General features: G+C 42.4%; 1 protein-coding gene across 6 annotated transcripts in view; it reads right to left on the minus strand.

Annotated features, from left to right (window-relative positions):
- cntln (centlein, centrosomal protein) overlaps window positions 1-24,213 on the minus strand; it is a 540,355-nt gene that overhangs the window by 440,710 nt on the left and 75,432 nt on the right. For 5 of the 6 annotated variants that reach the window (XM_073048674.1, XM_073048672.1, XM_073048671.1 and 2 more), the window contains exon 4: window positions 17,379-17,463. The exons of the other annotated variant lie outside the window; for it this stretch is intronic. In XM_073048674.1, coding sequence (XP_072904775.1) covers window positions 17,379-17,463 — 85 coding nt within the window. The remainder of the gene's footprint in view (window positions 1-17,378; window positions 17,464-24,213) is intronic. 6 annotated transcript variants of the gene reach the window in all.

Genomic DNA, 24,213 nt, shown 5'->3' on the forward strand with positions numbered 1-24,213 from the left:
TCTAAATTTCAACATGACATAACGTCGTATAATCATTGAGCATGTATGGGCGGGGGCAACCTCCTCCCATTTAAGCAAGATTGTCCTCCTAGCCATAAGAGAAATAAAAGCCAGTACCCGCAAATGAGAAGGCTCCAAAATTATAGATCTTTCCTCAACTATACCAAATAAGGCAGTCAAAGGACTGGGCTTAAAAATAACTTTAAAAAGTACATAAAAGGTTTGGAATACATCTTTCCAATATTTTTCAAGGCTCGAACATGACCAAAATATATGAATTAATGAAGCCTCTCCATTATTACATCAACACACACAAAATGCTGGTGGAGCACAGCAGGCCAGGCAGCATCTATAGGAAGAAGCACTGTTTACATTTTGAGCCAAGACCCTTCATCAGTCCTGACGAAGGGTCTCAGCCCGAAAAGTCATCAGTGTTTCTTCCTATAGCTGCTGCGTTCCACCAGCATTTTGTGTGTGTTGATTGAATTTCCAGCATCTGCAGATTTCCTCGTGTTTGCATTTCTCTCCATTATTACATCTGTCACAATAAGGAGATATATCTGCAAAAAAAACACAAGAGTTTGTCTTTAGACATATGAGCCCTATGTACCACTTTAAAGTGTAGGAGGGAATGACGAGCACATAATGATGAAGAATTAACCATTTTGAAAATAGTCCTCCAAGTCTCGTCAGATAATGAAGTCTGTAAATCCTTTTCCCAATGTTTTTTAATTTTGTCTAAAGGAGCCATTCTCAATCCCAACAACAGACCATAAATACAAGATATTGAGTCATTATTAAAAGGTTTCAAATTAAAAATTACATCTATTATGTTCTTATCTGGGCTGATAGGAAATATATGTAGCTTAGATCTTAAAAAATCTCTACACTGTAAATATCAAAAAAGTGGGTATTTGATAGGTTATATTTCACTGACAGCTGCTCGAAAGAAGAGTCCCTCCAACAAACAGATCCTGAAACTGTTTAATGCCTAATCAATCCCATTCTCTAAAAAGACAGATCAGTCGTAAATGGTTTAAAAAAAATTAGAAAAAATAGGACTAGAAAGAGAAAATCTCAATAAACCAAAATGTTTTCGAAACTGTAGCCAGATCCTCAGTGTGTTTAACCACCAAACTGTCAGTTAATTTATTTAAAGGTAAAGGAAGAGAGGATCCAAGAAGAGAAATAATAGAAAATTTCATAACAGAGTTGGCTTCCAAAAAGACCCATTTGGACAGTCCTCATGATTAATATAATATAACCAGAACATAAGATTTCGTATGTTAATTGCCCAATAATATAACCTAAAATTGGGTGGAGCAAGACCTTCGTACTTTATAATTTTTTGAAAGTGGGCTTTATTTAATCAGGGTTTTCTGTTCTTCCATATACAGGAAGAAAGAATCGAAACTAAAGTCAAGTCAAGTCACTTTTATTGTCATTTCGACCAAAGCTGCTATGTACAGTACATAATAAAAATGAGACAACATTTTTCAGGACCATGGTGTTACATGACGCAGTACAAAATAGACTGAACTACGTAAAAAACAACACAGGGAAAAAAAACACAACAACTACACTAGACTACAGACCTATCCAGGACTGCATAGAGTGCACAAAACAGTGCAGGCATTACAATAAATAATAAACAGGACAACAGGGCAGTAAGGTGTCAGTCCAGGCTCTGGCTATTGAGGAGTCTGATAGCTTGGGGGAAGAAACTGTTACATAGTCTGGTCATAAGAGCCTGAATGTTTCAGTCCCTTTTCCCAGACGGCAGGAGGGAGAAGAGTTTATATGAGGGGTGCGTGGGGTCCTTCATAATGTTGTTTGCTTTGCGGATGCAGCATGTAGTATAAATGTCCGTGATGGCGGGAAGAGAGACCCCGACGATCTTCTCAGCTGACCTCACTATCCGCTGCAGGGTCTTGCAATCCGAGATGGTGCAATTTCCAAACCAGGCAGTGATGCAGCTGCTCAGGATGCTCTCAATACAACCTCTGTAGAATGTGATGAGGATGAGGATGGGGGGGTGGGAGATGGACTTCGTAGAAAGTAGAGACGCTGCTGGGCTTTCTTTGCTATGGAGCTAGTGTTGAGGGACCAGGTGAGATTCTTCGCCAGGTCAACGCCAAGAAATCTGGTGCTCTTAACGATCTCTACCGAGAAGCCGTCAATGTTTAGCGGGGAGTGGTCGCTCCGTGCCCTCCTGAAGTCAACAACCACCTCTTTTGTTTTGTTCACATTCAGAGACAGCTCTGCACCAGTCCATTAGCCGCTGCACCTCCTCTCTGTAAGCTGACTCGTCGTTCTTGCTGATGAGACCCACCACGGTCGTGTCATCGGCGAACTTGATGATGTGGTTCAAGCTGTGTGTTGCAGCACAGTCGTGGGTCAGCAGAGTGAACAGCAGTGGACTGAGCATGCAGCCCTGGGGAGCCCCCGTGCCCAGTGTGATGGTGTTGGAGATGCTGCTCCCGATCCGGACTGACGAGGTCTCCCAGTCAGAAAGTCTAGGATCCAGTTGCAGAGCAGGCTCAGCTTTCCAATCAGTTTCTGAGGGATGATTGTGTTGAATGCTGAACTGAAGTCTGTGAACAGCATCCGAACGTACGTGTCTTTTTTGTCCAGGTGGATTAGGGCCAGGTGGAGGGTGATGGCAATGGCGTCGTCTGTTGAGCAGTTGGGATGGTACACAAACTGCAGGGGGTCCAGTGAGGGGGTCAGCAGGGTCTTGATATGCCTCATGACGAGCATCTCAAAACACTTCATGACGATGGATGATGATGGAAGAATCAAAAAAAGACTTAGGAATAAAGCTGGTTACGGCTTGAAAAAAGTATATACATTTAGGTAAAATATTCATTTTAATAAAATTGATTCCACCAATCAATAATAAAAAGAGAGGCAACCAATTTGAAAGTGTCTTTTTCACATAATTCATTAAGGTTAGAAAATTTTCTTTGAATACATCTTTATAGTTCATAGTGATTGTTACACCCAAATATGTAAATTGTTTTCTTACAATTTTTAAAAGGGTTAATATCAGTTGGTATCAAATTATTTAAAGGAAACAATTCACTCTTATGTAAATTCAATTTATATCCTGAAAACTGACTAAAATTAGTCAGTAAAAGAAACAGAGGGTAAAGAAGTTGTAACATTAGATATAAAAAGCAATAGGTCATCAGCATAAAGCAAGACTTTATGAATAGTACCTTTCCTTAAGATACCGGTGATAACCTTAGACCCTCGAAAGGCAATTGCTAAAGGTTCTAATACCAAATCAAAAAGCAAAGGACTCAACGGACATCTTTGTCTGGTTCCACGTTGGAGCTTAATTGGTTTAGAAATCTGAAAATTAGTAAGGACCCAAGCAGAGGGAGATAAATAAAGTAATTTAATCCAATAAATAAAATAGGGCCCAAAATTAAATTTTTCTAAGGTTTTAAATAGGTAATTCCATTCAACTCGATCAAAAGCCTTCTCCGCATCCAGAGAAATCACACATTCCGATATTTCCTTAGATGCAGAATACTTAACATTTAACAGTTGCCGTATATTAAAATGGGAATATTGATTTTTAATAAATCCTGTCTGATCATCAGATATTATAGAAGGTATAATATTTTCGAGTCTACAGGCCAGAACTTTAGATAGGATCTTAGCATCAACATTATGTAAAGAGATTGGTCTATATGACCAATTCAGTGGGATTTTTATTCTTTTTAAGAATAAGCGAAATGGAAGCTTCATAAAAAGACTGTGGCAACCTACCCACCTTGTAAGAATCATTAAGGATAGAACATAAATAAGGTATAAGCAATGAAGAAAAAGCCTTATAAATTTCTCCAGAGAATCTGTCAGGTCCTGGAGATTTCCCAGAATGCAATGAACATTTAGCCTCAGTGATTTCCTCCTGAGAAATACAAGTAGGTTGATCCAACTGCTTTCAATTATCAACCAAAAGTCCAGGAATATTTAATTGGTCTAAAAAATTGTTCACTGCAGTATTATCTTTAACAGAATCAGAACTATACAATTCAGAATAAAATTCTTTAGAAGAGTCATTTATTTCAAAATGGTCAGTTGTCATATCACCATTGGCTTTGCAAATTTCTTTAATTTGCCATTTAGCTATAGAGGTCTTCAATTGATTAGCCAATAGTTTACAGGTTTTTTCTCCATGTATATAGAATTGGATTCTATCTTTTAAAAGTTGGCTTTCAATTGGATACATTATAAGAAGATCATATTTAGTTTTAATTTCAATATGTCTTTTGTATAGTTCAGGGTCTGGTACCAAAGCATATTTCTGGTCTAATTGTTTTAATTGATTAACTAAATCAGTTCTCTCTTTATTAGCTTTTTTCTTAATATATGCAATATAGATAATTTGTCCTCTAATATATCCCTTAAGAGCGTCCCAAATGATAAGACTAGAAGTCTCTTCCAACGCATTTTCTTCAAAAAGAGTAATTTGATTCTCCAGAAATCTGAGAAAGTCCTTATCAGGTAATAAAGTTAAATTAAAACCCCAGGATCTGTTCATATGAGTGAAACCAGGAAGATTTAAAGATAGAAATACAGGAGAATGGTTGGATAGAACTATTTCTTTATATTCAATGGATCGAACTAATGGAATCATTTGACTATCAATAAAAAATAATCAATCCTGGTATAGGAACGATGGACATGAGAGATGAATGAATACTCCCTTTCTGCTGGGTGAAAAAAATGCCAGACATCAACAATATCACACTACGCTAGAAAGGATTGAGTAAATAAAGCTGATTTATTTGGTGTGGCTGATTTAAGAGAAGAATGATCTAATACTGGATCTAGACAACAATTAAAATCTCTTCCCATCACTAAAGAATAAAAACTCAAATCTGGCAGGAATGAAAAGAAACGCTCAAAAAATCCTGGGTCATCCACATTGTGAGCTTACACATTAGCAAATACTATTAATTATCTAGTTTCCCTGACACTCTGACAAATCGCCCATTAGGGTCAGAGACAACTTTATGTTGAACAAAAGAAATTGTACTATTTATAAAAATCGAGACCCCTCAAGATTTTGCTCTGAATGAGGAATGAAATTGTAGACCCCTCCACTGATTAAAAAGGTGTGCTTTGTCACAACCACGTACATGCATTTCTTGTAGAAAAATAATGGGGGCCCTTAACTTTTAAGCAAAAATCTTATTCCATTTCACAGGATGATTTAACCCTTTCACATTAAAACTAAGTAAATTAATATTTCGATCCATTATAAATTCTAATTAACAGAAGAATTGAAAGATCCTACCATAATTTATTAGAACCAGAGAACAAACCATAAAATAAGGTACTCAAACAGAAAATTTGGATGGTAGCCCAACTCAGCTTCCACCCCCTCTCCCCCTCCCAAAGCCAAAAAGCCAGCCAAAGAACAGTCAGCATGCTAAACCCTAAAGACAACCCTCCCAAAGAAATCTTGCTGGCAAAATTCCAATCATCCAAGGTTATTATGTTCCTAACAAGACAAAACAGAAAAAAACTTAGATCAAAAATCCAAAACATAAGAGGATTCATTTTAACAATTTCAATATATATATAGAAAAACCTCAAAAAAAGAATAAAGTAGTAAAAAAATCAAAGAAAATATCAGAAAACAAGATATATAAATGGTCAAAACATAGGTTTATTAATACCTTATTCTATCCAACATTAAAAAGATAATTGCTCTTGTAAGAGATATAACGCAATTAATCTTCTGCTTTCAAAAACTTCTGTGCGGGTTCAACCGATCCCAGCCATTTCTGCACACCATTTTTCAGAACGATTCTAAGACATACGGGGAAGCAAAGGGAGGGCTTAAACCCTTTATTATAAAGCAGTGACATGACCTCTTTGTACTTAGCACGCTCAGCCATAACCTCCGGTGTACAATATTCCACGAATCTGATCATCTTCCCATTGTAATTGATCATTCCTACTTGATGGGTACAAAAGATTAAAAGCTCCTTAGTATGAAATTCGTGAAAACATAAAATAACCGACCTAGGTCACTCTCCCGACTTTGGTTTGGGGGGGGGGGGGGGTGGCCAGGGACCGGTGAGCGCACTCCAGCTTAGGCACAGACGGCAATAAATCAGGGAACAGCTGCTTCAGAAAACTTGCAAAGAACTCCATGGGGTGGGCACCTTTAATTGATTCTTCAAGACCCAGAATACGTAGATTGTTCCTTCTGTTTCTACTTTCCAGATTGGTAATCTTCTTTGTTAATTTTTCATTAGATGAGGATAATTTTTTGCAGAGTTTATTCATGTCTTCTAAGTCCATTTCCAGTATCGACAAAGTTTCTTTATGCTCCTTAATTCGCTTTTCATGCTCGATTAGAGTTTGTTGAATAGTGTCCAACTTAACATTAAGATGTTGAAATTCCTCAGAGTTCCATCCTTTGCTTTTTAAGGAAATCTCCAATTGATTCCAAAGTGGTTAGAGAATCTTCTTTTTCTTTTGCAGAGGCTTTAGTCTTTCTTAAGGACATAATAGAGCAATATTAAGATTTATAATACAGTGTAGCGATGTGCTACACACAGCGGTGTCGGGGTCCATCCGTGCTGTGAAGTTGGTACGGGGGCCAGGTTGCCGAACCTTTCGCGTAGCCTATCCAGGACTGCTGCAGGTTCTTCCTCTTGCCCCCTTGGGGCTGGTATAAACTCTCCCGGGACGGCCAGGGGCGCGTCGTACACCAACTCGGCCGACGAGGCGTGCAGATCCTCTTTGGGCGCTGTACGAATTCCAAGCAGGACCCAGGTAAGCTCGTCCACCCAGTTAGGTCCTCTCAGGCGGGCCATGAGAGCCGACTTCAAGTGACGGTGGAAGCGCTCCACCAGTCCATTCAACTGTGGGTGGTAGGCAGTTGTGTGGTGCAGCTGCGTTCCCAACAGGCTGGCCACAGCTGACCACAGGCTGGAGGTGAACTGGGCGCCTCTGTCGGAGGTAATGTGGGCCGGTACCCAGGTTGTGATCAGTGCTCGGGCGCAGGAATCGGCAGATGTGTCGGTGAGCGGGACCGCTTCTGGCCACCTCGTGAACCGGTCTACCATAGTTAGGAGGTACCGCGTTCCTCGGGACACTGGTAGGGGGCCCACAATATCCACATGAATGTGGTCGAACCTCCGGTGGGTGGGTTCGAACTGCTGCGGCAGGGTTTTAGTGTGCCGCTGCACCTTGGCTGTTTGGCACTGCGTGCATGTTCTGGCCCATTCACTAACCTGCTTGCGAAGTCCGTGCCACGCGAACTTGCTGGAGACCAGCCGGACGGTTGTCCTGATAGATGGGTGTGCCAAACCGTGTATGGAGTCAAAAACTCGCCGCCTCCAGGCTGCTGGGACGATGGGACGAGGTTGGCCGGTAGCCACGTCGCACAAGAGGGTCCTATCATCTGGGCCTACGAGAAAGTCCTGCAGCTGCAAACCCGAGACTGCGGTCCTGTAGCTGGGCATCTCGTCGTCTGCCTGCTGTGCCTCCGCCAGTGCTGCATAGTCCACCCCCAGGGACAGGGCCCGGATAGCTGGTCTGGAGAGTGCGTCCGCCACGACGTTGTCCTTTCCTGAGACATGCTGAATGTCCGTCGTATACTCGGAGATGTAGGACAGATGTCACTGCTGGCGAGCCCACCAGGGATCGGACACCTTCGTGAACGTGAAAGTCAACGGTTTGTGGTCCGTGAACGGCCTGCCTTCTAAGAAGCACCTGAAATGCCGGATTGCCAGATACAGTGCCAACAGCTCCCGGTCGAAAGCACTGTACTTGAGTTCGGGTGGTCGTAGGTGCTTGCTGGAAGAACGCCAAGGGTTGCCAGCACCCCTCGATGAGCTGCTCCAGCACCCCACCGACTGCTGTGTCGGATGCGTCCAATGTGAGTGCAGTCGGAACATCCGTTCTGGGGTGCACCAGCATCGCGGCATCGGCCAAGGCTTCCTTGGCTTTAACGAAAGCGGCCGCGGCATCCTCATCCCAAGTAATGTCCTTGCCTTTACCCGACATCAGGGTGTACAAAGGGTGCATGATACGGGCTGCTGAGGGGAGGAAACGGTGGTAGAAGTTCACCATACCAACGAACTCCTGTAGGCCTTTGACTGTGTTGGGCCGGGCAAAGTGGCGGATCGCGTCTACCTTGGCGGGCAGAGGTGTTGCCCCGTCTTTGGTAATCCTGTGGCCCAGGAAGTCGATGATATCGAGACCGAACTGGCACTTGGCCAGGTTGATCGTGAGGCCGAAATCACTCAGGCGGGAGTAGAGCTGGCAGAGGTGGACAGATGCTCCTGACAACAACTGCTGGCTATAAGGATGTCGTCCAAATAGATGAACGCAAAGTCCAGGTCGCGTCCCAGCGCGTCCATTAGCCGCTGGAACGTCTGTGCGGCATTCTTCAGGCCGAACGGCATTCGGAGGAACTCGAACGGGCCGAACGGGGTGATGAGTGCTGTTTTGGGGATGTCTTTAGGGTGCACCGGGATTTGATGGTATCCCCGGACGAGGTCTACTTTGGAAAAGATTCTTGTCCTGTGCAGGTTTGCTGCAAAGTCCTGTATGTGCGGCACGGGGTAGCGGTCCGGTGTTGTAGCCTCGTTCAGTCTGCGGTAGTCGCCGCATGGTCTCCAACCCCCGGCTGCTTTGGGCACCATGTGCAGGGGGGAGGCCCGTGGGCTGTCGGACCTCCGTACGATCCCCAATTCCTCCATCCTCTTGAACTCCTCCTTCGCCAGGCGGAGCTTTTCCAGGGGGAGCCTTCGTGCGCGGGCGTGGAGGGGTGGTCCCTGGGTTGGGATGTGGTGCTGTACCCCGTGTCTGGGCATGGCTGCCGTGAACTGCGGTGCCAGAATCGATGGAAGGTCCGCCAGGATTCTGGTGAATTCGTTGTCCGACAGCGTGATGGAGTCCAGGTGTGGGGCCGGCAACTTGGCTTCACCCAGGGACAATGTCTGGAAAGTCTCGGCATGTACCAGTCTTTTCCCTTGCAAGTCGACCAGCAGGCTGTGAGCTCGCAAGAAGTCCGCCCCCAGGAGTGGTTGGGCCACCGCGGCCAGTGTGAAGTCCCACGTGAACCGGCTGGCGCCAATCTGCAGCTGCACTGTGCGGGTGCCGTAGGTCCGTATCGTGCTGCCGTTTGCGGCCCTCAGGGTGGGTTCTGGCTTCCTGTCGGGGGCAAGACGCTGATCTCCGCTCCGGTGTCGACCAAGAAGCGGCGTCCCGACTGTTTGTCCCAGACATACAAGAGGCTGTCCTGGTGGCCAGCCGCCATTGTCATTAGCAGCAGCTGGCCCTGGCCCTTGCAGGGCGGGCGACAACGGCGGGCTTTTGTGCCCCACCGCTGGTGGTAGAAACACCACTGTTCACTGGCCTCCTCACTCCTGCCTCTGTGTTGTGTGCGCTCCCCTGCCGGGCCTTGTCTGGTAATCTGATGGACGGACGTCACGCTCTCCCTCTTGGCTTTCCACAGCACGTCTGCCCGGGCCGCCACTTTCCGGGGGTCGCTGAAATCTGCGTCGGCCAGCAGCAGATGTATGTCCTCGGGCAGTCGCTCTAGGAATGCTTGCTCGAACATGAGGCAGGGCTTGTGTCCATCAGCCAGGGACAGCATCTCGTTCATCAATGCTGACGGCAGTCTGTCTCCCAAACCGTCCAGGTGAAGTAGGCGGGCAGCTCGCTCACGCCGTGGGAGGCCAAAGGTCCCAATGAGCAGCACTTTGAATGCTTCATATTTGCCTTCTTCCGGGGGTGACTGTATGAAATCCGCAACCTGGGCGACCGTCTCCTGGTCAAGGGCGCTCACCACGTGGTAGTAACGCGTGGAATCAGAGGATATCTGCTGAATCTGGAACTGGGCTTCTGCTTGGCTAAACCACACACGTGGTCGCAGCGTCCAGAAAGTCGGCAGTTTTAGCGAAACTGCGTGAACAGATGAAGAGTCGGTCATCTTTGGTCCAAATCCTGTTTGGACCGTCGGGGTCACCAATGTAGCGATGTGCTACACACAGCGCTGAAATAACAACACGCAGTCGGTAAGTTGTTTCGAGACTAGTTTATTCAAACTTCTAGGTGCTGGCATTTAAATCCCTAGCACCCGCCCTCTCCGGGCAGAAATGACATCAGAGGTGCCAAAGTCTCGTCTCCCCCCCCCCCCCCCCCCCCGCGCACTGGCTATTTGTGAACCAGTTTGCATACGCAGAAAGTGGGTCGCCACAACAGTTTCAAAAAACCGGTAGGAGACAAAAAGATAGATAAGGTAGGAGCAGGTAGGAGCAAGTTCAAAAAGATGTTACCCCATCGGCTGCCAGCAGGGCTCTCCTCCTCATTTTCTCCCTCCTGCCTATACATGATATGCACATCCTTCTTTTTCTTAACTGGGCCCTCAATAACTCTCAAAAACCAAGGTTCTTTAAAGCTGTTATCCTTGCCTTTTATTCTGACAGAAGCATATACACACCGTGCTCTCAAAATTGCACTTTTGAAGGCCTCCCACTTACCAAGAACACCTTTGCCAGAAAACAACCTGTCCCAATCCACACTTGCCAGATAGACACATTTGGATACCATCAAAATTGCCCTTTCTACAATTTAGAATCTCAAGCTGAGGACCAGACCTATCCTTCTCTTTAATTATCTTGAAACTAATGGCATTATGATCATTAGATGCAAAGTGTTCCCCCAAATAAACTTCTGTCACCTCTCCTGCCTCATTCCCTAATAGGAGATGTAATATTACATTCTCTCTAACTGGGACTTCCCTGTACTGATTAAGGAAACTTTCCAAAACAAATTTGCCAAACTCTATCTCATCAGCCCTTTTGCATTTTGGAAGTTCCAGTCAATATGTGGGAAGGTAAAATAAACCACCATCACAATCTATGTTTCTTACAACAGTCTGCAATCTCCACAAATCTGCTCATCTAAATCCTGCTGACTATAGGGTGCTCTATAATATAATTTCATTAACATGGTCAACACTTTCTTGTTCCTCAATTCCACTCATATAGTCTTAATGGACAAGCTCTCCAGCCTGTCCTGTCGGAGCAATGCGGTGACAATTTCCCTGACAGATAACACCATCCAACTCCCTTTAATCCCTGCAACTCTATCACATCTAAGACAACGAAATCCTGGGATATTGAGCTGCCAGTCCTATCCCTCCTGCAACCAAGTCTCCCTGATGGCTTCAAAGTCATAATTCTACCTGCTGATTCAGTCCTGTAGCTCATCCACCTTTCCTACAATACACCTTGTACTGAAATATACACAACTCAGAACATTACTCCCACCAGCTTAACCTTTTGATTTCTGACTTTGGATTTAGGTCTAACAATGTCTTTTTCCAGAACCGCTCCACTGTCTGCTCTGTTACTCTGCTTTCCATCCCCCTGCAACACTAATTTAAGCCCCCACCAGTCTGCAACACTAGCAAACCTTCCCACAAGGATATATGTTCCCTCCAATTCAGGTGCAAACCACCCCTTCTGTACAGGCCCCACCTTCGCTGGAAGGGAGCCCAATGATTCAAAAATATGAAGCCCTCCCTCCAGCACCATCTCCTTAGCCAAATGTAAAACTGTTTGATCTTCCTCTATCTGGCCTCAGTAGCACATGGCACTGGTAGCAATCCTGAGATCACAATTCTGGAGGTCCTGTCTTTTAACATACCATCCAACTCCTTGAACTCAAGTTTGCAGGATACCGTCACCCTCCGTATTTTGAATTTAGATTTGCTACACTCTGCACTTTAATCTTTAATATATTTTCACACAATTTTAAGTTTCTTCCTCAGAGTTAATCTGAATAACCATTCTAATTAGACCCCCACCACCGACCACACATGCCCATCATCACCTTAATCACTGCACTGTAAACACTTAGAACATAGAATACAGCACAGTACAGGCCATTCAGCCCACAATGTTGTGCTGCCCCTAAAACCTGCCTCCCATATAACCCTCCAACTTAAATTCCTCCATATACCTGTCTAGTAGTCTCTTAAACTTCACTAGTGTATCAGCCTCCACCACTGACTCAGGCAGTGCATTCCACACACCAACCACTCTCTGAGTAAAAAACCTTCCTCTAATATCCCCCTTGAACTTTCCACCCCTTACCTTAAAGCCATGTCCTCTTGTATTGAGCAGTGGTGCCCTGGGGAAGAGGCGCTGGCTGCCCACTCTATCCATTCCTCTTAATATCTTGTACACCTCTATCATATCTCCTCTCATCCCCCACCTCTCCAGAGAGTAAAGCCCTAGCTCTCTTAATCTCTGATCATAAAACATACTCTCTAAACCAGGCAGCATCCTGGTAAATCTCCTCTGTACCCTTTCTAATGCTTCCACATCCTTCCTATAGTGAGGTGACCAGAACGGGACACAGTACTCCAAGTGTGGCCTAAACAGAGTTTTATAGAGCTGCATCATTACTCCACGACTCTTAAACTCTATCCCTCAACTTAAGAAAGCTAACACCCCATAAGCTTTCTTAACTACCCTATCTACCTGTGAGGCAATTTTCAGGGATCTGTGGACATACACCCCCAGATCCCTCAGCTCCTCCACACTCCCAAGCATCCTGCCATTTACTTTGTACTCTGTCCCTCCAAAGTGTACCACCTCACACTTCTCTGGGTTGAACTCCATCTGCCACTTCTCAGCCCACTTCTGCATCCTATCACTGTCTCTCTGCAATTTTCAACAATCCTCAACACTATCCACAACACCACCAACCTTTGTGTCGTCTGCAAACTTGCCAACCCACCCTTCTACCCCCACATCCAGGTTGTTAATAAAAATCACAAAAAGTAGAGGTCCCAGAACCGATCCTTGTGGGACCCTCCAATCTGAACGTACTCCCTCCACCATGACCCTCTGCTTTCTGCAGGCAAGCCAATTCTGAATCCACTTAGCCAAACTTCCCTGGATCCCATGCCTTCTGACTTTCTGAATAAGCCTACACTTTAAAGACTTTTCATAATGCTGTATACATTGTAAATATATGCTGATATTTATGTATTTATGCACATTTTATTCCAAATCCATACTTTTACCTCTCACTTTATTTTTTTTATATAATTCTTTATAATTGTTGAACGATGCTGTTTTATTGTTGCATGTTATGCCAACACATCAGAGCAAATGTAAATGCAGAGAGGTGGAGGAGTTAGAGGAGAGAGGAGGTTTGAGGTGTTCGGGAAAAGTAGGGTGGGAGGAAGACGGGGTTCTAAGGAATGCAGAGCAGATAAGGGGTAGAGGAGAACCTGAGACACACAAGGTTGATGGGGAGTAGTTGAGGGAGCAGGAGATCCATGGGGCATCGTGGCAGTGAGAAAGGTCTTGCTGGAGGTGGAGATGGCCAAGCTTAGATCACCACACTATAGGAAGGAGGGCATGCAGAACAGATTCATCCATAGAGGACTTTAGTTATAAGGAGAGATTGAATAGGCCATTCTTTTTTTCTTTGGAGTGACAGAAGCTGAAGGCTAGTCAGAAACTTTATACTATGGCATGGCCATCTAAAGCAAAAGGCCATAGGTTTAAGGTGAGAGGAATGAATTTTAAAGGCAATTTCAGAGTAAAGTATTTTTTTAATTTAGAAAATGTTGACATCTAGAACCTGCTGCTAAAGGAGTCAGTGAAGTCAGATACAGTCATTATGCTTAGGAGACTTGATTTTTTTTTTGTGTGTGTGGTGGTAAAAGCAGCAGATTTTTTGGAAGTGGTGCATTTGGATATTCAGAAGGTCTTCAATAAAAATAGCTTATATATAAAATCAGAACACAGAATGGTGGAATACTACACTAGCTTGGATTAACAGGCAGAAAATACAGTAGAAATAAACACATTATTTGCATGTTGGCAGGTGGGAACTAGTGACATGCTTCAGGAAATTTTACTAGGCCTCAATTTTTCATAATAATTTGAAAGAAATGATCAAGTAAAATAACATTATATTTTCTGATGCTATAAACCTGGAAGACAGTGTGAATTGGGAGGAAAGAGCAGAGGAGCTTCAAAGGCACACAACATGAATAGGCGAAGACATGGCAATATAATAAGAAAGCAGATTTTTTTCCCCCAAAATGATGAGAGATTAAAAAATTGTTAACATTCATGCGGACTTAGGTATCCTTGTACACTAATCATTGATAGATAACTCGCAGATACAACCAGCTCAGAAGGTACGAGCATGATGCCTTTGTAAGAGAATTTGTGCATCATGAAGACATCATGCTGCAATAATGACCCTAGTAAGTCCACATCTGGAAAATAGATCTCGCTGTCTAAAGGAGGAATAAATAAGAATTCATCAGTTGAACCCTGAGATCAGGGAATATGAGAGGGAGGGGGCTGTTCTATGAGACAAGGTTCAATGGACTGGACCAATATGTTGTAGAGTTCAAAAGACTGTCTATGAGACATGCCCTCATGCAAGGTTCTTAAGAGACAAGAGTGGAGGCAATATACTTCTGGCTGGGGTTATAAAACCAGGAGTCACATGGGACAAAGATACACAGAACATAGAAATCTACAGCATATTACAGGCCCTTCAGCCCACAATGCTGTGCTGACCATGTAACCTACTCTAAAAAATGCCTAGAATTACCCTACCACATGGCCCTCTAAGTTTCTAAGCTCCATGAACCTATTTAAGAGTCTCTTAAAAGACCCTATTGTAACTGTCTCCACCACTGTCGCTAGCAGTGCATTCCACGCACCCTCCACTGTGTGTGAAATGCTTACCCCTGACATCCCCTCTGTACCTACTACCAAGCACCTTAAAACTATGCCCCCTCATGTTAGCCATTGCAGCCCTGGGAAAAAGCCTCAGGCTATCTACACGATACATGCTTCTTATGCGCCTCTATCAGGTCACCCCTCACCCTCCATTGGTCCAAGGAGAAAAGGCCAAGTTCACTCAAGCTATTCTTATAAGGCACACTCTTGAATCCAGGAAACATCCTTGTAAATCTCATCTGCACTCTCTCTACAGTATCCACATCCTTCCTGTAGTGAGATGATCAGAACTCTACACAGTACTCCAAGTGGGGTTTAACTAAGGTCTTGTATAGCTGTAACATTATCTCATGGCTCTAGAACTCAATCCCACAGTTGATGAAGGCCAATGCATCATTTGTCTTAACAACACTGTCAACCTGCACAGCAGCTTTGAGTGTCCTATGGACACGGACCCCAAGATCTCTCTGATCCTCCACACTGCCAAGAGTCTTACCATTAGTACTATATTCTGTCTTAAAATTTAACTTCAAAATGAACCACTTCATACTTATCTGGGTTGAACTCCATCTGCCACTTTTCAGCCCACCTCACCAGCCTATCGATGTCCCACTATAACCTCTGACAACCCTCTAGACAATCCACAACACCCCCGACCTTTGTGTCATCAGCAAACTTAGTAACCCACCCTTATACTTCTTCATCTAGGTTATTTATAAAAATCATAAACAGAAGCGGTCCCAGAACAGATTCCTCTGGAACACCACTCGTCACCAACCTCCATGCAGAATACAACCATCTACAACCACCCTTTGCCTTCTGTGGGCAAGTCAATTCTGGATCCACAAAGCAAGATTTCCTTGGATCCCCTGCCTGCTTACTTTCTGAATGAACCTTGTATGGGAAACCTTATCAAATGTCTTACTGAAATCCATATAGACTACATCCACTGCTCTACCTTCATCAATGAGTTTTGTTACATCCTCAAATAATTCAATCAGGCTCATAAGGCACGACCTGCCCTTAACAAAGCTGTGCTGACGATCCCTAATCAGATGAAGACAAATTTAAGACCAATACAAAATTAAATGCCTTCACCCCATGGGTAATGGATTTTTGAAATTCTCAGACTGTGTACTATGGAACTTTGACAGCTGAACATATTCAAGCAAGAGCATGGTAGATTTTTTTTGTATATCAATAATGAGAAGCAGAAGGTGCTGGGGTAAAAGCCTAGGCATCGAGTGGAAGACTGGGTGTGAGGAAGGACATATGGCCTGCTCCTGGTTCCTTTTCTTATTTTGGCCACAAGAAACAGTTCTTGGGTAAGAGTTACACCAATGTGAAAACCACCAAAGAAAACTGCCTCATGAACTGTTCCAACATATTTAGACAAAAATGATGGGGAAGGGAAAGTACAGAAATAAACATGGTACTTTGAAAGAGAATATAGATATTGAAGACAGAAGAAATTAGAAGAGCTGAAAGGTTTCAAATAAAATCTGGATAAAGTTGATGAGATGGATTAGGGCAACTGAGCAAAACTGTAGGAAGACTAGGAAGTGGAAATTTGTAAAATACCATGGGAATTAAAATAGTTGAGATTCACAAGGACTGCACAGAGACAAATTACTGCACAAAAAACACTAATTCAAATCACCAGTCAGGACATTAAGTTTAGAACTGAAGTATGGTTACAATTTCTTCAAGATCAATAAATCTATAGACAATAGACAATAGGTGCAGAAGTAGACCATTCGGCCCTTCGAGCCTGCACCACCATTTTGAGATCATGGCTGATCATCTACTATCAATATCCGGTTCCTGCCTTGTCCCCATATCCCTTGATTCCCCTATCCATAAGATACCTATCTAGCTCCTTCTTGAAAGCATCCAGAGAATTGGCCTCCACTACCTTCCGAGGCAGTGCATTCCAGACCCCCACAACTCTCTGGGAGAAGAAGTTTTTCCTTAACTCTGTCCTAAATGACCTACCCCTTATTCTCAAACCATGCCCTCTGGTACTGGACTCTCCCAGCATCTGGAACATATTTCCTGCATATTCTTGGGCACAGAGCTTTATAAAGGCATTAGCACGGGCAACAGGAAGTCCAGTGCAACATCAGTAATAACAACTTAGCAATTCAGCCTTGCAATGTCAATATTATGATAACCTTAGTTTACATAACAGTTTCGGTAGTGCTTTGCACCAGCGCAGTGCATTTAAGAAACATGGCAATTCACTGTAAAAAGTTAATTTGCTGACATCTGTGATCTGGGATTTAAAAATGCATGCCACATTTCAGGGATACTGTATTCACCCCATTTAATCTATTTCTGTATTCAATGTCATGAAATCCAGTCATAGGAATTTTACATAAACAATGCTATTGAAAGTACAAGAGACCTGCAGAAGCCCTGGCAATACTCTAGTCATCAATGCTTAGATTTCCTTTTGCAAAATACACAGGAAGATCAACCATCTAAAGCCCAATCATTATCACCTATCCCTTCTAAAAGCATTTGAAAAGAATATGAGTAATTCTTTCCATGTCCAGTGGTTATTTCAGTACTCCAGAAGAGAAACAAATATTTCAATGTCCTTACCTCCTCAAGTTCTAAAATCTTGTCATCCTTAACTTGGAGAATGTCTAAAACCTTTTTGTCCTTCGCTTCAGTTTTCTGTTTTTCCCTTAAGACAAGAGGCAAGTCAGCAAATAGTGAATATCTTACTGTACTTATTAGCTGCATCACCCAATATCTAATCTATTACAACTAAACTGTCAACTTTGCAATGAATAGAACAACATTTGGAAGTGAATCTTCATATAGAGTGTACAAATCAAACCAATAAGGATAAAATGGGGAAGGGATTCATGATGGAGCATATTCAGGACAGCTTCTTAAAACAAGAAATTAACAACTGAACTACAGAAAATGCTCTTTTAAATCTGGTAATGAAGTAGTATTCATTAATGATCTCATCATAAAAATATCTACCACAGGAAAATGAGTATAATAGAATCTCACAGTCAGTTTAAGAGTGGGAAACTTGTGTCTAAAGTTAACATGCTAAACTGAGATGCAATTGCAAAAGTTATGAAAAGAGAGTTAACTTAGTTGACTGGTGAACTGAATGAAAAGTTAAGGCTGTAGTTAAGCAGTGGCAGATAATTAAAGAAATATTCCATTACTCTCAACAAAAGTATATTTCATCAAGGAATTAAGAATGAACCATCTATGGTTAACAATGAATTTTTTAATATATTTCTCCATTCATGGGAAATTGTTTTCATCAGCTTTATTTCTTCTTGCACTGAGAAAGTTAAATGTCAAGTATATTGATGGGTCTGGACATGCATTTAGAAATATTGTTATATTATTCCCTAACTAAATAGTCCAACAGTCACATGGTTACCGTTACTAAGAGTGGCATTATAGCAAGTTATCAAATCAAAAGAAAATAAATTCAACTGTTAATATTAGTACAGGTTGACCACCCTTTATCAGAAATGTTTGAGGCCAGAGTGTTTTGGATTTTGGATTTTTTCAGCTTTTGGTATATTGACACCTAAATAATGAGATAGCTTGGGAATGGGACCCAAATCTAAACACAAATTCCACTTACATTACATATACAGTTTATACATGTTCACTGAAGTTTTATATATTCAAAAACATTTGTGCATGAAGCAATAAATGTCTTCATTTAACTATTAGAAAGGTAAGCTGTCACTACCTTAGCAGACCAGGTGGACAGTCAGTGGGTGTTTGGCATCGCCATCATGCCTGACTTGAACTTGTGTGCTCTGGTAAGCAGTCTTTGTCATACACTTGTTCATCACACATATGTACTTAACAGTGAATATTATTACATACCATTAATATAATGAAAATACGTGTGCAGTGTAACAGAAGCAGCTCAGCAGCATCGGAAGAATACCCGAATCAGCTGTTCAAACAAACAACAGCAGGCTTTCGGCCTCCACCTACGATACTGCATTTTGATTGACAGGTTACAGTACACTGCATTTGTATTTTACCTTTTTCTTTAGTCTTACTTTAAGGTATAAAAACAAAAGACTGAATTTAATCACAGGTAAATATAATGAAAACTGATGAAGCTTAACATTTTATTTTTAACAGAATCCTGATGCTGGTCATGCTACACTCAAACATTAGATTTTAGGTGGACATGAAATTCAGATTTCATGCAAAAATGTTTTGTAATTACCAAAAAGTGATCATCTTCACCTACAAAAGATAATAGGTAATAGCAGCACCAAACACTATAACTACATCATCTGAGAAACTTGAGGGAGAGGGTACATCAACATTGATATCACTGTGAGGAAGAACATCAGAAGTGGTTGAGGGACCTGGAAGTAGATACTCGGGATGAGGAGGCACTGTGCTGGATGACTTTTCTTTAAATCATTCTTCTAATGTTGTCTCATTAACACGTGCTTTTGTCATTGCATTCTTTCTTTGATTTTATGAACTGAAATAATTTCTCATTCTGTTATGAATGCACGCTGCTCTAGCTCTTCAATTTCTGATCAGCAGACACTTTATCACCATAAATCTTTAAAAATGTAATGCCTTGCCTTTTCTTAAATTTCTGTAACCAGCCTGCTGAATATCCACAATTACCTTCAATTTTCAGTTTATCATGATAGATGTTTGTTTGTTTGTTTCATGATCAGCATAAGCAGCATTTCTTCACTGCAATGACGACAAATCCACTCTTTTAATACACACTGAGATCTTCATTTTTCACTTTTTGCAGTGTTTTTCTATTTTTCATTAACTTCTGTTCAGCACAGAACTTTAACAGTTTGTCCTTGGTCGTAGATGATTGTCGCTCCAACACCATACTCCTCTGTCAGGTGCTTCCACTTACACCACTGTCAAGTTTTTCCAACAACTTGACTTTGTGTTATAGATAAACATAGACAATAGACAATAGGTGCAGAAGTAGACCATTCGGCCCTTCGAGCCTGCACCGCCATTCTGAGATCTTGGCTGATCATCTACTATCAATACCCAGTTCCTGCCTTATCCCCATATCCCTTGATTCCCCTATCCATAAGATACCTATCTAGCTCCTTCTTGAAAGCATCCAGAGAATTGGCCTCCACTGCCTTCCTAGGCAGTGCATTCCAGACCCCCACAACTCTTCTGGGAGAAGAAGTTTTTCCTTAACTCTGTCCTAAATGACCTACCCCTTATTCTCAAACCATGCCCTCTGGTACTGGACTCTCCCAGCATCTGGAACATATTTCCTGCCTCTATCTTGTCCAATCCCTTAATAATCTTATATGTTTTACATAAATGCTTTCTCTTTTTCTTTTCACTAATATTCATAGGAGTAACTACAGGCTTATTTGACATTTTCAAAAAGACCCTCACAGCACAGAGCACAGAACAAGCACACAACACATGGTAATCACTGTGAGTAATGCACAAAGGTCTGGCTATGACGACTACGGAAGACAAACTTGCAGTAACAGGATCCTACTCCAGGTACGTGAGGTAATTTCTTAGACCTGTCTGTGGTGAGCAGAGATGTGTGTGTCACCTGAGAACCTTCCCAATGCCTTGTAGAATTATCCATTTGTGGCATCATGTCAGCACTCATAAATAAAATTTAGAGTTCAGAGGTTTTCAGATTTTAGATTTTTGGAGAAGGGATGCTCAACCTATTGTAAGCCAAAAAAACTGGAGAATTTTGAAAGCCAGAAAAGAATAAAGATATTTCTATCTTTAATATCTCTATTTTTCCCTTTCAGAGTTCTTTTGAAGACCCTGACCTGGAGTTAGACGCTGACTTCGGTTTTTGTGGGAATGGGACCTGCTCTCGGGGTCTCATGACTGGCCGCTATTTGATATACCAAAGACGCAGCCTAGAAGACTAGTGCGCCTTCAGAGTTTCGGGATTTCGTGGCTCTGGAGGTGGGCAGACTCAACGTAGGTACCGCTGTCGAGTGTGTCATGGGAAATGGAAGACTGTAAGCAGCAAGCTGGCTGCTGGTGCTGTACCAAGAGACCCATCTTCTTTGGGCACAGAGCTCGGAAAAAGCGACGCAACAGACTTTTAACATTGTAAATCAGCGAGTTGCTTGTTATGTCTCTCCTCTTGCTGTGAAACAGGAACACCTCTTTTTCCCTTATTAGAGAGAGAGAGAGCCTGTGGTATGTTGAATTACCAGGTGAACGAGTAGTCTTTGGGGTTCTGCATTGATGCTTTGTGCACACTTGAGTGCTTGGTGCTTTTTTGCTGGTGGGGGAGGGGATCATTGCTTTGCTGCTGCTTACACATGGGAGGGAGCTTTAGGGTTCTAACATTTAACTGTTATTCATTCTTTGGGACATTCCTCTGTTTTCACGGATGGTTGCAAAGAAAAAGAATGTGTATTTCAGAATGTGTATTGTATACATTTCTATGACATTAAATGTACCTTTGAAACCTTTGAATAATGGAACAAAGAGAGAAAGAAAATATGCCTGAATTTATTAAATCAAGTCTAACCAATCACATATTTTCCCTCCCACCATCCTTTGCTTTCTGCAGGGACAACTGTCCAAAACTTGCACATTCATTCATTTTTCCCAATAGATCCCACCCTCTCCCCAGGCATATTCCAGGGTCATAAATGCACTACCAGGTGAGGCAAAGATTTACATGCACCTTATCTAATCTTGTTAATTGAATTTTGTGCTCTTGATGTGGCCTCCTCTGCACGAATGAGACCAAGTGTAGACTACATGATCGATTAACTGAACTCTGTCACAATCTTAAATTCCTGGCTACAAGCCATTTCAACTCCCCTCCTCATTCCCACAATGACATATCTGCTCCATTGCCATGAGGCCAAACACAAACCAGAGGAACAGAACCTCATTTTCCACCTGGACAGTCTATTTTACACCATGGCGTAAGTAGGGAGTTCTCTAATTTCAGCTAACCTGCACCCTCTACTTCTTTCTCTCTCTTCCTTACCCACTCTTGTCCTCCTGCACACTCCCTTCTTCTAAATCCCAACACCGTCATCTGCTCCCTTGTTTCCTTTCCCTCCCAACTTGGTTCCACCTCCTGTTCCTTACTCTACCTATTCGGTCCCTATCCTTCCACTCTCCCTGTTCTTCTTCCACTTGCTTGACATCTCTTCTTATCGCATTCACGTTCCTTGCTTATCAGATTATAAAATCCAACTGTTTATTGTCTTCACTGTCACCTCCTAACCTATATTGCTGTACCCCCCTTCCTGACTTGGCTCCATTTATCAACACCTAATTACCGAGATCCACCTATTGCTTGCCAGCTCCAGCCTCATCCATCCTCTTCACAATTTTACACTGGCTATATCCCCTTTACAATCTCAGTCATGCATGATGTCAACCCAACACATGCACCATGCCTCCACTTCCACTGAATTCCTTCAGCAGCTTATTTTCTGCTTGAGATTACTCCATCACCTCCAATGGCATTGTGCTGCAAATTTTAACCATCCTCTGTGTATAAAAAAAAACTACAGCCCTTTAAAGCTCCCACTTCTTACTTCAAAACTATGCTGACTCATTTTTGATATCCCTTCCATGCAAAACGATTTTGACACCTACCCTATGTCTCCCAAAATCTTACATTCTTCCACCAGGCACCATTCAGCTTCCACTCCATGGAAAACAATCCTACCTACCTAATCTTCACCCATAACTGAAGTCCTTCAGTGCAGGCAATATCTTGGTGAATCTCCATGTCACTTTTTTCTTCAATGCAATCACATGCTTCTATAGTATTTCAACCAAAACAGCAAACAATACTGCACTTGCAGTCTATCAATGCTTTGCAGAACTGTAATATAGCATCCCAGCACCTATATTCTATGCCTCAATCCATGAAATCAAGCTTGCCTACCCCTATTTGACCTTCCAAACCATTGAATAAGAGAGGTTGGTCGAGAGAGAGGTCGAGAGAGAATTTATATTTATTTATATATTATTGAGTTGGACTTGGGTGTACAGGGCATAATTCTATATTTAAAGGATGATGTAAATTTTGGAGTCATAGGAGGAATAATAAATTTGATGGAGATATACACAGTCATAGAATAAGTGGAGAACGCAGATAAAATTTAACACTAACTAATCTGATATTTTGCATTTGAGAACAGGCAATTTAAAGTAAAAAAGCACAATTCTGGGGAAAAAAGTGAAAACAGATATCTGGAGGTATATCTGCTCAGTTATGTTGAAAGTAGCAGAATAGATTGAAGTAATATTTTAAATAACACATAAAGAAAATGAATTTGGCTAAATAAAGGAGCTGGCAGATCCCTAAAGTAATGGAACAGCAGTGCAGCTGGTAAAACTGCTCCCTCACAGTTCCAGCAACTTGGGTTCAATCCTGCTGCCTGTGTTCACTGTATAGTGTTGACATGTTCTCACTTTGACATTGTGGATTTCCTCCCACATACCCAAATGTGCAGATTAGTAGGTTAATTAGCCACTGTAAATTGCCTATGGTATGTAGGTGAGCGGTACAACCTGGGGGGAGTGGATAGGACAGTGCAGAGAATAAAATGATTAGCATAGGATTTGTATAAAATGAGTGCCTGATGATGAGGGCAGACTCCTTAAACCAAAGTGTTTGCTTCTGTGCTACATCACACTTTGCACTAATGGCCAATATTCTGAAGTCTCAGCTTGAAATGGATACAATAGTTATAATCTTCCAAAATTCCCCAGTCCCAGCATATGCAAGAAAGGAGACATAAAGCAGGAGCCTATAGACCAACTACCTTCACGAAAGTCACTGGGTAAACAAAAGCAGAAAGTTCTGCAGATGCTCTGCAAATCAAGCATCATCTGTAGAGAAGCAACCAAATTAACGTATCAGGTCAATGACCCTTCATCACAATTAGAAAAATTTAAAAAACAAATTTGCTTAAAATTCCAGAGAGAGGTATAATGGAGAGAAAAACAAGAACATCTGTGATATGGTGATCAAGATGATCAAGGTGACATAAATCCTTCTGGAGGCATCTGAGAGAGAGTCATGAATCATTTCTAACCATAGCAGATCTGTCAAGAAGAGCATAAGGGAGACAAATAAGGCAAGTAAAACAACATCAGAACAGTGAACATAGCAGCTGGTGGAAATCTGAAACAAGAGAATGCTGAAAATATCAACTGATTAAGTGGCATCTGCAGGGAAATAAAATCAGAGTAAGTGCTACAGGTTGGAGCTGTGGAGAGAATGGTTCCTTCAGAATGCCGAGAGGAAAGAAGAGAAGATGTGTACCGGTAGAATCTTATTCAATGTGACAGAACTTGAAGAGGATGATTAGTTAAATTTACAGGCTAGTGGATGGAAAGTGAAGAACATAAAACTTCATTCTTACCTCAAGTTAGAGGAGTGAAAAGGAGAAGTGCAAGAAAT

The sequence above is a fragment of the Hemitrygon akajei genome, chromosome 6 (genome assembly GCF_048418815.1).
Source record: "Hemitrygon akajei chromosome 6, sHemAka1.3, whole genome shotgun sequence".
Taxonomy (NCBI): Eukaryota; Metazoa; Chordata; class Chondrichthyes; order Myliobatiformes; family Dasyatidae; genus Hemitrygon; species Hemitrygon akajei.